The sequence below is a fragment of the Leptosomus discolor genome, chromosome 3, assembly GCF_034619465.1.
Source record: "Leptosomus discolor isolate bLepDis1 chromosome 3, bLepDis1.hap2, whole genome shotgun sequence".
Taxonomy (NCBI): domain Eukaryota; kingdom Metazoa; phylum Chordata; class Aves; order Leptosomiformes; family Leptosomidae; genus Leptosomus; species Leptosomus discolor.
Genome location: NC_141393.1, coordinates 54998590 through 55012867, shown reverse-complemented (window position 1 = coordinate 55012867; position 14278 = coordinate 54998590). Strand labels below are relative to the sequence as shown.

General features: G+C 38.2%; 1 protein-coding gene across 1 annotated transcript in view; it reads left to right on the top strand.

The window, feature by feature from the left end:
• LOC104345166 (BEN domain-containing protein 5) overlaps positions 1-14278 on the top strand; it is a 628288-nt gene that overhangs the window by 394354 nt on the left and 219656 nt on the right. Inside the window, exon 5 of the mRNA XM_086462164.1 lies at positions 9975-10191. Coding sequence (XP_086318290.1) covers positions 9975-10191 — 217 coding nt within the window. The remainder of the gene's footprint in view (positions 1-9974; positions 10192-14278) is intronic.

The following is a 14278-nucleotide window of genomic DNA, read 5'->3' as shown; positions in this document are numbered from 1 at the left end:
AGTCCTGATAAATGAGAAGTTAATATGTGGAGGAAACAACACAAAAATCTTATCCTCTAACTGAAGGGAAAAAAGCTGAATATTGCTGTTGGCAGTTCTATAACAGAAGCCATCTGAGATGCTGTTATGGTAGAAAAAGTGAACAAGGTGCTAGAAGGCGTAAGAGATGGGACACTAAAAGTGAATTACTAACTCAGTCTTCATTGTATGGAGATAGACGATAGGATAAAGCGTAATATTATGGGTAAGTTTGCCCAGCTAACAAAGTCTGATCCATGATGACAATTTCCTGTTTTCTTTTGTCTTTATCCTGCTCATACATCATCTACTATCAGAGATGCTCTGATCTTTGTCAGGAATAATATACATTGAGGAAGACTAAGGCTTCCAGAGGGTTTCAGATCTTACTAAGTACAGCTCAGTATCAATCAAGCTACAACTGGTAAAAAGCTTTTTCGTATCCACTCTATTTCCTCTGGTAGTTAGTTAAAATTCACATAAAAATGACATAAATTAACAATCTCAACTTTGTATTTAGACTGTGAAATCACCAACATTTTAAACATGGATTTCAGAATTCAGATGTTACTGAAATACTTCCTCAAGTTGGGGCTCTTATGAGACTTATAAATTATTCTTGCATAGAGGAGAAGTCACATGAGACTAACCTAAATGAAGTTAACATAGATTTTAAAAATTATTCTTGCAGAAGAACAGGGAGTGATGGGAATAGATGAACAGATGGGAAAAGGAGAAGAGGAGAGTGAAGAAAAGGCTAATTAGGTAATTGAGGCTAAGAGGCTATTAGAAATGACCCAGTGGTCTACTGGTAGTGCAGTTCAGGGACTTGAATTTGGGATTGAGGTTGGTCCCTCATTCCCAGGCCAACACGTGCTCCAAACATTGCAAGGACTCAGTTTTATAGCCTGTGTGATCCTGTAAGTATGTGTTTTCCAGTCAACATAGTCTGGAGGCATTGTATGTCAGATTATAGTGTAGACAGGAAAGCATGATGGAGTAAAAGGCTGAATCTGGACATGAAGACACTAAAATACTATGTTAATGGGTAAATTGTTTAGTGAAATTCTGTGGAATGCCTTTGAACTGTCTGTTGGAGAAAAATCTTACTGAAATAAACGTATTTTGGAGATATTCTGAATAGGAATAAACTATTTCTCACTGAGCAGCCTTTCCTAAAATTTGTCCAGTACATGATTCTCTCAAGCATGGTTTGTTTTTCACAGATAGTAGATAAGGGAAAGGCCTTAAGGTCATTTATTCCAAGTCATTCTATTATCTTGTTTCTGGCCAATTTGAAGTTGGTCTGCTTGTAGTGTGCCAGTCTTGTTTCCTTCTTTCAGTCTCCTAACCTATCTTCCTTTCTGATACAGTGATATGCTTTCTTTTGTTTTTTATATGCCAGTATATTCAAACTGTCTTCTGAAGTTGTCAGTAGACTTTTTCTTTTATGGCCAGAGAGTCTGGTATAGGTCAAAGCTAGGACAAGTGTTGCTATGGGGTTTTCAGATTTATAGGCTGAGGTGGAGTGTTTCTTGTCCTCACCTTTTTCTAGTACAACTTTATTCATGCTGACTTAATTCTTTTAAATCTCTCCACTTCTTTAACAGTATTTGTGGCTACTCTTTCTCAGTGGCTTCCAAAAAACTTGTTTTTTTTTTTTTCTGCATGTTCCAAACTTTGGAACTGCAGCGGTGCAGCATTATGAGATGCTATTTCTTCTCTCTTTCCTTACATTACGCAGTGCTTCTTATCACAAATTCTTATTTGCCAATTTAAGGTGGTTTTTTTTTAAAAAAAATTTTACCCTGTGTTTGTTTGTTTGTTTGTTTGTTTTTTCCCCAGTAGCTACATTTCAGGACACAAATGCTGGCTCCTGCATCCTTCTCTTGCATTCCTGATGTCTTCAGAGGATCACAATGCATTTATGGCTAACTTTATTGTTTTCTTTTCTTGTTCTAATATTTTTGTGGAAAGCCAGCTTTTCTCCCTCTCTTTCTTCTTCCTTTATAAGCCCTGCATAGAGATATTGCTATGGAAGAAATACATAGCTGGAACACCTGTGGTCAGTAGGCAAATCATATTTCGACAGCAGAATAAATCAGCACCATTCATTATCCCTGCAGTTTAAAAGAGAGTTTCCGTAGAATAATTGCAGTATCAGAACTGCTGCTTCAGAAGGAAGTCATAAGCTTTAGCAACTGGACAGAATAAACAAAAGATGGAGTAGGGAGCACAGCTTTGGTTATAATGGTAGGCAGGAGGGAGGAAAGAAGGTAAATCATCTGCTTGTCCACCAGAGACCCCAGTTGTACCTGCTGCTGCCAAAAGATTTTGGATTTTGCTACCAGCTGATAGCTCCTCTAAGACATATTAAAGTGTTTTGACAAAAGAGGGCACTGTGCCAAATCTGGACCTCCGTGAACATGTTTTATGTTTAGGGGAGCAGAATGAGTGATGAACAACACTGAAGAGAACCTCCTTCCACAAAACCATATTAAGGTTTGGAGAACCTGAACAAAAACTCCTCTTGATTTAGGGGAGGCAGTGTTGCCCTGTCTTATATGAAGCTGCTTAAAAATCAATTCAGTAATTTTAAAAACTATTTCTTGCCAGCTTATAATTTAGCAGCCCTCCCCTTCATAATGTTATGCGTATTTCCTTTCTACCAGCAGAACCTAGGACCAGGCTTTCAGCATTGCTTTATGTTTCATAATCATGATCTCCTAGTAAGGCTTCTTCCATACATACTGCTTCTTCACTGTGCTTCCCACAAGGTACGCTCTTTCCTCAGCATTTCTTGTCACTTTTAGGAATGGTGACTTCTACTGGTTGTGTCCAGTTTTAGGTAGAATGGTTACATTATGGTTTTGTTATTGGTATTACCATAGGAGCTAGAAGACTGGCCTGTGGGCAGGGACAACATTTCTGTAAGGTATTCTACAAACACAGGACAAAGGACATTTCCCACTGCTATTTTCTATTTATTGTTTCTCCTAAACACTGAATTTTCCTTGTCAGAACACTGTGTTGAAGATGCAGTTTTGTTAAAAACCTTTCTTAGCAAGATCCCCCTGAATGTATCCAAACACGTATGAAATGTGGGGAATTAGTCTCACAACATTTGCTCATGCAAATCTGTTCTCAGGTTTTGGCTTTCAAGTTCTAAAACAATAATAATGTACTTTCAGGATATTTTCATTATCTTAGTATCAACTGATAGGATTGATTCTTCTCGTGTGCAGGTCTAATAAAAAAAAAAAGTATGCCAGGTTAGACTAGTGCTGATGCAGGTACCCAGTACCAATGAAGTTTTACCATGTTTATTACAAACATTTAAAGTGCAAAAATTCTCTCTCAAAAAAAAAAATTAAATGTGCATCCTCATTGCTTAATTATTTAATTACGTTTTAGACAAAAAAAAAGTAAAAAACCTCAGTGTTTTCCCCTTGAAGTTGTAAAGAATGCAGAGTTTACAAGCAATTTTTTTACAGTTCATTGTAATTTGAATTTCCTAGTAATCTTTATAAAGATTACTTAGTTATTTCGTTTTACGTTAAGTCTTGAAAGATGTATGGTCAATATGTAGATTTCCTTATTTTTATGAAAGCCATTGAATTACACAATATCTTGATTTTTGTACTTAAGAAGAAGAAACCAGGTATTGGTAGAGGTGGAAAACTTTGAGGTGCGTAGTAGTCTGCTAAAAATGATAAAAATACTTTGAGAACATTTTAGTACATATTAGCAAGAATAAAAGCAGGACTTAGTTTGCAGTGTCTGAAAGGGAGTTGGCTGTGCCAAAACCCATTCAGTTATCTGTAAAAAATATTTAACACCGTCTGACATATTCACTGTCACTCCATGCTCTGTGAATCAAATATAAAATTATGTGCAAGAAAAAAACCCTACAAACTTATTTTGTCACAAGTAAGCTAGGAATTTTGAAGATGGTCAGCTCCACTTGTCAACAAGAATAAGCAAGAAGAAAAATAATGGCTTAGACTAACAGAGAAGCAAGTCAGTAAAGCCTTCAATTTGAAAGGGCTGCCTCCCAGAAGAGGAGTTTGCAGTGTATGATTAACATCCTTATCTTTTTCTCCAGAGTTTGTTGGATTTCTTGCAGTTAATAAATAGGGACATCCAGCTTTGAGAATAAAATTTGAGCACTCAGAAGGAGTAGCTAGATCTAGTATTTCAGGTAGCGCCAATAGATACCCGAAGGTTATTTTCCAAAGCTGAATCTTTATCAGGTTTTGTACTTCAAATGTTTTTAAAATTTAGGCTAAATTTCTTCTGAGATTGTGACTCAGGCCCACCCCTTTGAATTATATATGCAAGTTTGGGAATTTGTAAAATTGTTAAGTTGTATCCCTATATCTGCAAATTGATGGCAATTGAAAATGATCACCACAGTGTGTCACCACAGCTAACACTACATTGCAATCAGATTCACTTGAGCATTTCTCTACAAGTCAGATCACTTAATTTTTCTTTTGGCCATTGAACTTTTACAGCACCTGCAGCTTTTTGTTTTTCCTCCAAAGATCATCATTTTACTTTGAAGTATACTGACTGTGATATGTCTAACCCAGTCCTGTAGAGGCAAGGAACTGAGTAACAACTTTGCAAATGCCATATTAAAAGTGGTCCAAAGACTGTTTAGGCTGCTTATTAAAGTCATTGGGAATTTGGCTGAGTGAGAGCTCCCTGCTTTGGTCATGCAATAGCAGGGGAAAAGTGCTCCAAAGATTGTTATTTTCTAATTATTTCTGTTGTGGTACCATGAAAGGATCTGATTAGCACTCTTATGTGTTTAAAACTTAAAAAAGATGCTACACAGCAGCACCCCCACCCCCCCACCCCCAGTGTTTGCTCCCCAAGGTCTTGATTAAATCCCAGTTTTGAAAAGGAAATAAGGTAGCAGAGAAAAAGCAGAACAGATAATGAAGTTTGCCTTTAAGGTCAAAATTATTAGAGTTGAAATTAAAATTATGTTCAAAATAGAAGTATAGTTACGATAAAATTTTCAAAGCTCAGTTATACCCCTCATTGTCTGTTGTAGTAGCAAAGAGTAAAATCATAGAATCGCAGAATGCATTGGGCTGGAAGTAACCCCCAAAGGTCATCTAGTCCCACCCTCCTGCACTGAGCAGGGACATCTTTAGCTAGATCGGGTTGCCCAGAACCCCATCAAGCCTGATCTTGAATGTCTCCAGGGATGGGGCCTCCACCACCTCTCTGGGCAAACTGTTCCAGTGCTTTACCACCCTTATGGTAAAGAACTTCTTCCTAATATCCAATCTAAATCTACCCATTTCTAGTTTAAAACCATTGCCCCTTGTCCTATCACTACGTGCCCTTGTAAACAGCCCTGCCCCAGCTTTGTTGGAGGGCCCCCTCAGGTACTGGAAGGCCGCTATAAGGTCTCCTGGAGTTTTCTCTTCTCCAGGCTGAACAACCCCAACTCTCTCAGCCTGTCTTCATAGGGGAGGTGCTCCAGTCCTCTGATCATCTTCATGGCCCTTCTCTGGACCCGCTCGAGCAGGTCCATGTGCTTCTTGTATTGAGGGCTCCAGAGCTGGACCCGGTACTGCAGGTGGGGTCTCACCGGAGCAGAGTAGAGGGGGAAAATCACCTCTCTTGATCTGCTGGCCACACTTCTTGTTTCTCTTAATTCAGTCCAGGATGCAATTGACTTTCTGGGCTGCAAGCATGCATTGTTGGCTCATATCCAGCTTTTCAGCCACCAGTACCCCCAAGTCCTTCTCAGCAGGGCTGCTCTCTATCACATCATCCCCCAGCTTGTATTAATTACAAGGATTACCCTGGCCCTGGTGCAGGACCTTGCACTTGGCCTTGTTGAACCTCATGAGATTCACATGGGCCGACCTCTTCAGCTTGTCCAGGTCCCTTTGGATGCCATCCCATCCCTCAGGCATGTCGACTGCACCACTCAGCTTGGTGTCATCTGCAAACTTGCTGAGGGTGCACTCGATCCCACTGTATATATAATTGTTGAAGATATTAAACAGCACTGGTCCCAGCATGGACCCCTGTGGGACACCACTCGTCATCCGTCTCCATTTGAATATTGAGCCATTGACCACTACCCTCTGGATGTGACCATCCAGCCCATTCCTTATCCACCGAACATCCCACACATCAAACTCATATCTCTCCAACTTAGAGAGAAGGATGTTGTGGGGAACTATGTCAAAGGCCTTGCAGAAGTCGAGATGGATAATATCCATAGCTCAATCCTGGGCCTCTGGGGCTATCAGGTTTTTGAGACTGAATGAGGACTCCAGTTCTTCTTGGTTTTTTGTAAACTTACAAATTCGATCTTACTGCATGCTGCCAAGACAGAGTAAATGTCCTGACTCCAGACTGCAACGTAGCAAACATACAGGAACAACACATGTATGTTCACACTTGGAGTAACAAATCTGCTGGGTTGGGAGTGCTACCTTGTCAGATAGGAGGAGAAGACACTCAACTCCACTGGCTCAAGCCTTTGACTAGCATTGGAGTATGAGAGTCAAAATAGAGAGAAAATCTTGATTTCTGTGCTTCTTTCTGCCTTTGATAGAAGAAAAATTGCATTTCTCTTTTAGCCTAGTGAGTCTGAATTTTTTTCAAAATGATGTAAAATATCAAGCTTCATTTTGGTCCATGTATTTCCAAAACCAGACTGGAAATTAGTTGCTTGCATGTTATTCTTTGTGGCTATATCTAGAATTGGGGTGGTTCTGCTTTAAATAACCATTCAGAAGCGCCGAAATCCAGGCAGTTTTGTATCAATTAGCAGGGTGCATTTCTTAGTATGAGCTGCTTGGAAATGCAAAATGACAAATCTGAGCATTAAGCTCTCTACCATCATTTTACTTTCCTACCTCTAACTACAAATCAGCTTCATTGTGACTTACAGGGTAAGAAGTTGGTGCATTTCTGCAGATCCATGATAAGATATTTTTCTTTAGTAAGAAATGCAGTTAGACTCTGCATTCTGAATCTGTTCCTGCCAGGCCCTAGATGCATTAGTATTCCACTGGCAGCTGCCTGTAGGTAGGAATATTGTTTTTGTCCATAACCAGAGGGAACAATCAGACTAAGCTGTTCCCCAGCTATAAACCAGCCAAAGTAATTGGGTTTAATTTTAATTTTTGTAATAGCTTTAAATTAATAGGAGCAGCTGCTGCCTCAGTGTGTGGGTGTCCTTTTCCAGAAGGCATAGAACAAAAAAGGGAAAGAGTAAACAATAGTGCGTCTAGGACACAAAGGTTAATTCAAGAACTGAGCACTGTCTTTTTGTTATCAAAAACTCAGTTGGTGATATCTAGCACTGTCTCTTTTCTTTCTTTTTCTTTCCTTTTTTTTTTCCCTTAATTCCCTGATAAGATCTCAATCTGATTATGCTCCTGTGTGTAAAGATGTGTTGTTGGTATCTAAACACTAACTCTCTTTCTCTATATGACTCACAAATAGATTAGCAGTGACAAAGTGCTAGGAGAGATAAAAATAGATTAGCAGTGACAGGAGTACTATTATAATTATTTTTGGAAGATATGGTTTGAATTAAGAATTTGGGCACTTTCTGCCCTGAGAGGGTGAATTTAAATGTAGGAACTGAGGATGGTTTCTGCTGTTGTGTCAGACACCAGATAGTGAAATGTCAATACCAGATGTCCTAGACATCAAGATTAGCCATAATAGCCAAATGCAGCCATAAAGTGATGTGTCAAAGTGGATAATAAAACAGATGCTTAGCTTCTATAATGAAGGGGAAAGGGAATGAAATATCAGAAGTGCCTTTAATACATTAACAAAGTTGTCTTCAACTTGCTTAAAAGTAGAAAGTTATTGAACCAAGGAGAACTATGTGTCATTTAAACATTGACTATCAGCAGATGAATTTCAATTAGCATTAGCCTTTCTAAAATCCTGAATTTCCTCCTATTGGTCTCATTTTACATGAAATTTTTATAGCATGAAGTGAGGCTTGTCCTTTATTATTTTTCCCATGCTAATTTGGAAACAAATAAAGTTCAACAACTCAGCAACATACTGTTTAAACCTCCATTGCGGTTTGAGGACTGGGAACTGGAATACATTTACCCACTGTCATATCATCTGCTTGATTTGAGATCAAATGAAGGATGTCCTATAGCACTCCTGAGTAAGGGTGAATGACACAAATATGTTAAGATACTGGAGAACCCTATTAGGTTAGGCTACTGCATGCAGACGGCTGGTCACATTTTTCCCCTACTGATACTTATGATAAAAATTAGAATAATTGTTTTTCTGTCCTTCATATTTGTGGCCTCAAAATCATTTTCAGATCTTAGAGATATGCAAGGCTCTTATTTAACCAAAAATGCTGAAATAAATTCTTGAAGCCCTGAATGTTCAAGAACCAGGGCAATAAAAGAAGTAAATAAATTCTTATTTCAAGTCTAATTAACTGCATCACTGGCTCTTCATTTTACATTTTCAAGAACATCTCAATTCCTTTCTGTTTCTCTTTGTAGATCCTGAGCCTTACCGATCAGACTCCTTAACTGCTGCTAATTGGCAAATACGTACTTCTGCATAATGAGAGGATTTTGTCCTCTATTTCATATTAGCAATGAAAGGCCAAAACTGATGCTCTGCAGTAGAGCAGCTTCTCGGAACTATTACAAAGAGGCACATTACTACTGCTATGTCTGTAAATCTTATTACGTTTTCCCTCGCCATGATCCTAGTTTAGCTGAGATCTGCTCCAATCATTAGATGAGACCTGTTTGTAATGTTGTGTAATTGAATCAGTTAGAGACTGCAGAACCACAGTGCTTTGTTGCCAAACATGAATGGTAAGTTAGTTACATCGAATTACAAGTGCATGGCATGACTAGAGAAACTCCTGTCTAAATAAAGCTAGAAAAATCCATCTGCAAAATGAAAAAAGGGCACAAACAGAAATATTGCATATCTCTTCTCCATAGAACATGTTTTTGACCCGCCTCTGGATTATTTTTTTTTTGAGAAAAAAACAGAATAATTGAAATTAGGTGAAAGATGTCAGGCAGACATTTATTAATCCTTAAACAGATACCAGCTTGATAACAATGACATAAAAATCTCTATTATAATTATTTACCATCACGTATATTCATTTTTATCTTGTCAGATAAACCAGAACTCTTGTGCAGGGCAGAAATCCAATTTGGAACAGCACCAAATACGCTTTTCTCCTTTGCTTTCTAATTTAGGACAAGATTATTTTTCCATCCCTGAAGTTTTTTGTTTGGGTATGTTTGGGGTTTTTTTGTTTTTATTTTCACCTCAAGAATTTATCTTTTCCTCTATTCATTGGCTAAGTGTTGAAATATACCCTGACTATTAAGGACATTAAAAATATAAAGATGTCCTGAACTTCAGTAACAGTTCTGTTGATGTTGCCTTATACTGACATCCCTTCATCAATTATGCCTCATCTCTGTGCTGGTGAATTAGACCTGTATCAAAGGATATAGCCACACTCCAGCCAGAGGTTTGGCTGAAGCCTATGTAGTGGTATGAGACTGCACCAGCTTGATAGTGGAGGATAGCTTAATTGCCTGTGCATCCTTTTCACTTCATGAGAAGGGTTTTCTCCGTTTGTGTGATGCTCTCCCCTGCTGTGGTGACTCTGCCAACCTGGGCACCTGGAGAGAGCTGCAGAGCTTCAGTCCCCCTGGCGACTGGCACACCAGCACAGTAGCTGTGCCGTGCACAGGCCCCTGGCATGGAGGTTGTCTGTGTGAGTGATCCAAAATGCAGGCTCTGGCATCTGCTTGCCAGCTCCTGAGCTGCCTAAGCTGTTACAATTCATTTGCTCTAGAGGAAATTTGAATCTCACATTTTGTCCGGATTTCTTATGTCAATGTATATATATGTCAATGTACATATATGTTGGTTTTGTTTTTCAGGCAAAGATTACCATCTAAAAATGTGTATTACTATCGCTGCCCAGACCACAGGAAGAACTACGTCATGTCATTTGCTTTTTGCTTTGACCGAGAGGATGACACTTACCAATTTGCTTACTGCTACCCCTACACCTATACTCGCCTTCAGCACTATCTTGACAACCTACAAAGGAGGAACATGGACTACTTTTACAGAGAATTGCTAGGACTCAGTGTGGTAAGTAATAGGCATGCTTGCTGACTAGCAGGCTTCATTATGAATGTCTACCCTTAAATGCTTATGGAGTATAATTCATCATCCCTGCTAAAGTACACACATGCACATATTTGTTTTACTGCTATCAGTGACACACAAGGTAGTGTACCTGCATGGTCAGATATAGACAAATGCTAATTTAATTTCATATAAAATATTTCCTTTGCAATATGCAAGGCAATGCTAAATTCCCATGTAGGATCAATTCACCTCTAAAGACATTAAAAGAGGAAACTGAAACAGCTTTGTTGAAGAAATGTGATTTTTAGAGTACTCTGTCCATTTGTCTTTCTGAAAGAGCTTTTCTATTCAGAAGGAAATGTGTGTCTTTGGCACTAGAATATAGCTTTTCTTTGTAAAATAACGCAAAACATAAAAACTACCTATTTTATTAACTCTTAAAAATGCCTTCTTTGGTGATTTGAAATTAGAAAGGGTCTTAGTATATACAGATCCTAGTGGCCACATGAAAATGAAATGTGATAGTTCTGGTGAAGGAAGGAGGGTTAATGGTAAGGCTGAACTTCTGCTCACTTTACTACAAGCTTTCTCTGAAGTGTTGCCTGTCCTGAGGATTTGGAAAGCCTGACTCAGCCACTCCCATATCAAGTCAGAAATCTTGGTGCTTTTTTTTTACTTTTGCATTCTTAAAATTTATAGTGCACTTGTGCCACATTCTTAATCTTTTCTCTGAGATTTGATTTGGTCTAAACTTGTAATGTGTGTGTCAGAAAAAGAAAGCTGTGATTCCTATGAGGGCTACTGATCCCAGCAGCTGGGGCTTTAAGAATAATCCCAGCATATATTGTGAAAATCAGAATGAAATCATATGTATAGCCTGCACTGGAATAAATAAAAGGCTTCCAGCATTAGAGCAGGCCATTGAGATCCCTAAGGTGGCATAAAACTTGGAGGAAAAAATTAACCTATAGAGAAGAGTAAAAACATAATTACAAAAGAAAGCGTTTTTTTAACCCTTTCATCAGTTAAGTACAGTTCTGGTTCTAAAGATGACTATTACATATCCCTGAACTGGGATTAATTATTAATCATTCCAATTAGGGGGACAAACAATTATAAGGGAAAGGGATATTAAAAAAAATAGAAAAGTAAAATCTTCAGAGGGTGGGAGGAAAGAGCACTATCATCTTAATGTGTGTAGGGTTTTAATTATTAATCTTAGAGGACAGAGCTGTCATTAATTCTATAATGAAACTGAATTTGTTTCCTTTCACTCTGAAAATAGTGTATAAACAGTCACATTTGCATATTCATCACCCTGATCTGACTGATTAAAACAGTGAGATAGAAGGATTTGTCTTTTATCTGCATTTTGACAGACAGAGCTGTGCTCTTAAATCTTGTTAACATTGTGTTACCAGTGGTTGCTAAATATTATTTTCATATTTCGTCAAACTAAACAAACAGATGCCATTCAAAATGTGGCAGGAAATGTGCTGTGTACAAGTCCTGATTTTATACCTATACATACACACACAGTATGTTTTTCAGGAATTGATATGGTAATTTTGCAGCTCACCATGCTGATCTGTATAAAAAGGTTCTGAATCAAGCTCATGCTGTAATCTTTGTAAGTAACGTTACAATCTCAGAGCATTTCTGGCTTTTCTCCACACACAACTGTCCTAGAACAGCTTGGTAATTTAATGTCTTTGCTGAGCTTGAATAGACAATTTCCATAAGTTCTCTGTGAGTTAAATATTTTAACATAGAGCTTTGTTGCCATCATACATCTTTAAATGGCGAAAACCAGAATCCTTCAGTCTTCACTGCACAGTGCTTCATCAAAGCAGAAGCTAGCTGTACTTTAGAGAATTGCGTGCCATATAGGATAGATTTAGAGCTAAGAAAGTGAGCTCTGTCCCTGCTCTGGCCCCTTATGTAAGATAAGAGGAATCAGATTGGCATAAAGAGGCCCTTAAAAGCTCTATTCCTGGTGAAGGGACAATACCCCTGATAGCACACGGTGAAAGGTAACTTAAAGATGCCGTCTGAGGACAAACTTTGAAGTCCTCGTGCGGAGTATGGGGCTGAAGCAGGGTAGCATGTTAGGTAAGGTTGTGACATATCTGTCGAGTTTCCATGTAGCCACCAGTACCCTCTAGTTCATTCCAGGAGATTTTTACGGCTCCCTGAATCAGTTTGATATTGTGTGGATGGAGAATGCTTTGAAACAATTTCACTTCTCCTAGCTTATGAAGTTTTGAACTGCACCTCTTGGAGACAACAGGATCTCGTCACAGATCTTTGGGCTTTTTATTTTTCTTTGTCATGGAACAGTAAAATGCAAGTCACAAGAAACCATGCTTAGATGATTAGTCCTGAAGGCTTTCTGAGAGCAGATTTTGCTGCATGTAATGTTTTCAAGGCAATCTAATTTCTAATCTAATTTCATATTTTCTCTGAAGAAAGTACTATGCCTCCATTAACTCCTTAAATACTTTCACTAATTCTATGAAAATTGAAAGTGAAATATCAGTATGGGACATGTAATTGTCATTAGGATGCAGAATGGCAAAGTGGTTCAGAGCCAAATGGCAAAGATTCCCATTGCCAGTGTGAATAGATAACTTAGCTGTTCTATTTCTGACCTTTTAATGTTTATATTCTTTACTTCAGAGAGCTATCCCACATTCTAGATGTGCCAAATCGTCTTGAAAATAGTCTCTTCTGCAAGCTAGCTATGACGGTCACCCAGGTATCATTTAAACTGCCATTTTCATTCTGTCACTGTAGGTCTTGGGTAACTACAGACTTTCTACGGTTTGTCCCAACAGATCATGAGTACAAAATCTGTAGGCATTTTTTAAAATTGTGAAATTAGTTTTCTGCCTATTATTGATGTGTCTCTAATCTAGGCATATATTATGCAGTATTGTACAGCATAATATAATGAAAAATAATTTTTATATTTTTCTGAAAATATAAGCAAAGGCTCAATTCACATTAACGGTTTATTTTATGGGACTTATACAGTCCCATGTGCAATAACAGTTATGTGTAGCATTATAACCAATATTTCAGAGTTGGCAAACTTTTTGGGTGTGTCGTCGTTTGAAGCTGGCAGTCTGAATTAGTTGTGCATACTCGAACTGTGTGGACAATTGGTGGGACCTGTACCTCTGCTACTATTCCACTATCACACATAATAAATTAAATGAGTTTTGGGTAGCCTGGCTCAACTGCTACAGCCCACTTCACAAATTGCCACTGGCTGGCCATATTTTTGTTACCCACTCAAAAGAGAACCAAGATTAGTTGGAGACAGATACTTCCTTTCACTCCATTAGGCAATGATGCTTCCAAATTACACTTGAGGAGAATTGCAATTGCACATACAAACCACAAGCCTCAAAGGGACTTCCACAATACACAGAGACTGGAATATGGAATTCTGTTAAATTAAATATTAAACATACATATTTTAAAACAAGAAGGCGGTATGTCTAATGTAGAGCTCTGTAAGTGAGCCAATATCTTAAGTCAGACATGAGATACTGGGTGAAACAGATTGGAACACAAGGTGCTTCGTTCTGACTCTACACCACTTTGGTGTGTGCGTTTAATTTATGTAAGTTACTCATGATTTATGCTGGTGTCAGAGAGATCAGAATGAGGCCCTAAGACTGTGAAACTGCACACCAGATGTCACATTGCTTGTTCAATGATCAAATATCCCTTATTTACCACCCAAATGACTGGGTACCCCAGTAAAAATAGTTGATCAGTTCTACTGATAGCTACTGGTCCATTTTTAACTGCTCGGTTATGACTGTTTTAAAGCACGAAGCAAAGAAAATAGACAATTTTTCTAAGGTTAAATTTCCCATTTCTGCATTCAGCGTTAGGCTATGTAATAACACTTCTGTAAAAGAAAAGTATACTCTTCATCTTAAAAAAAAATAGAAGTTACAGTCTTCAGTGCAATGTATCATACCTTTGAAATCATGTTAGTATCAGACGCTGTACTTTTCAGTGGATCTGACTGCAACTAGGTTGAAATGTTATCTAACTGCAATTTGTGGCA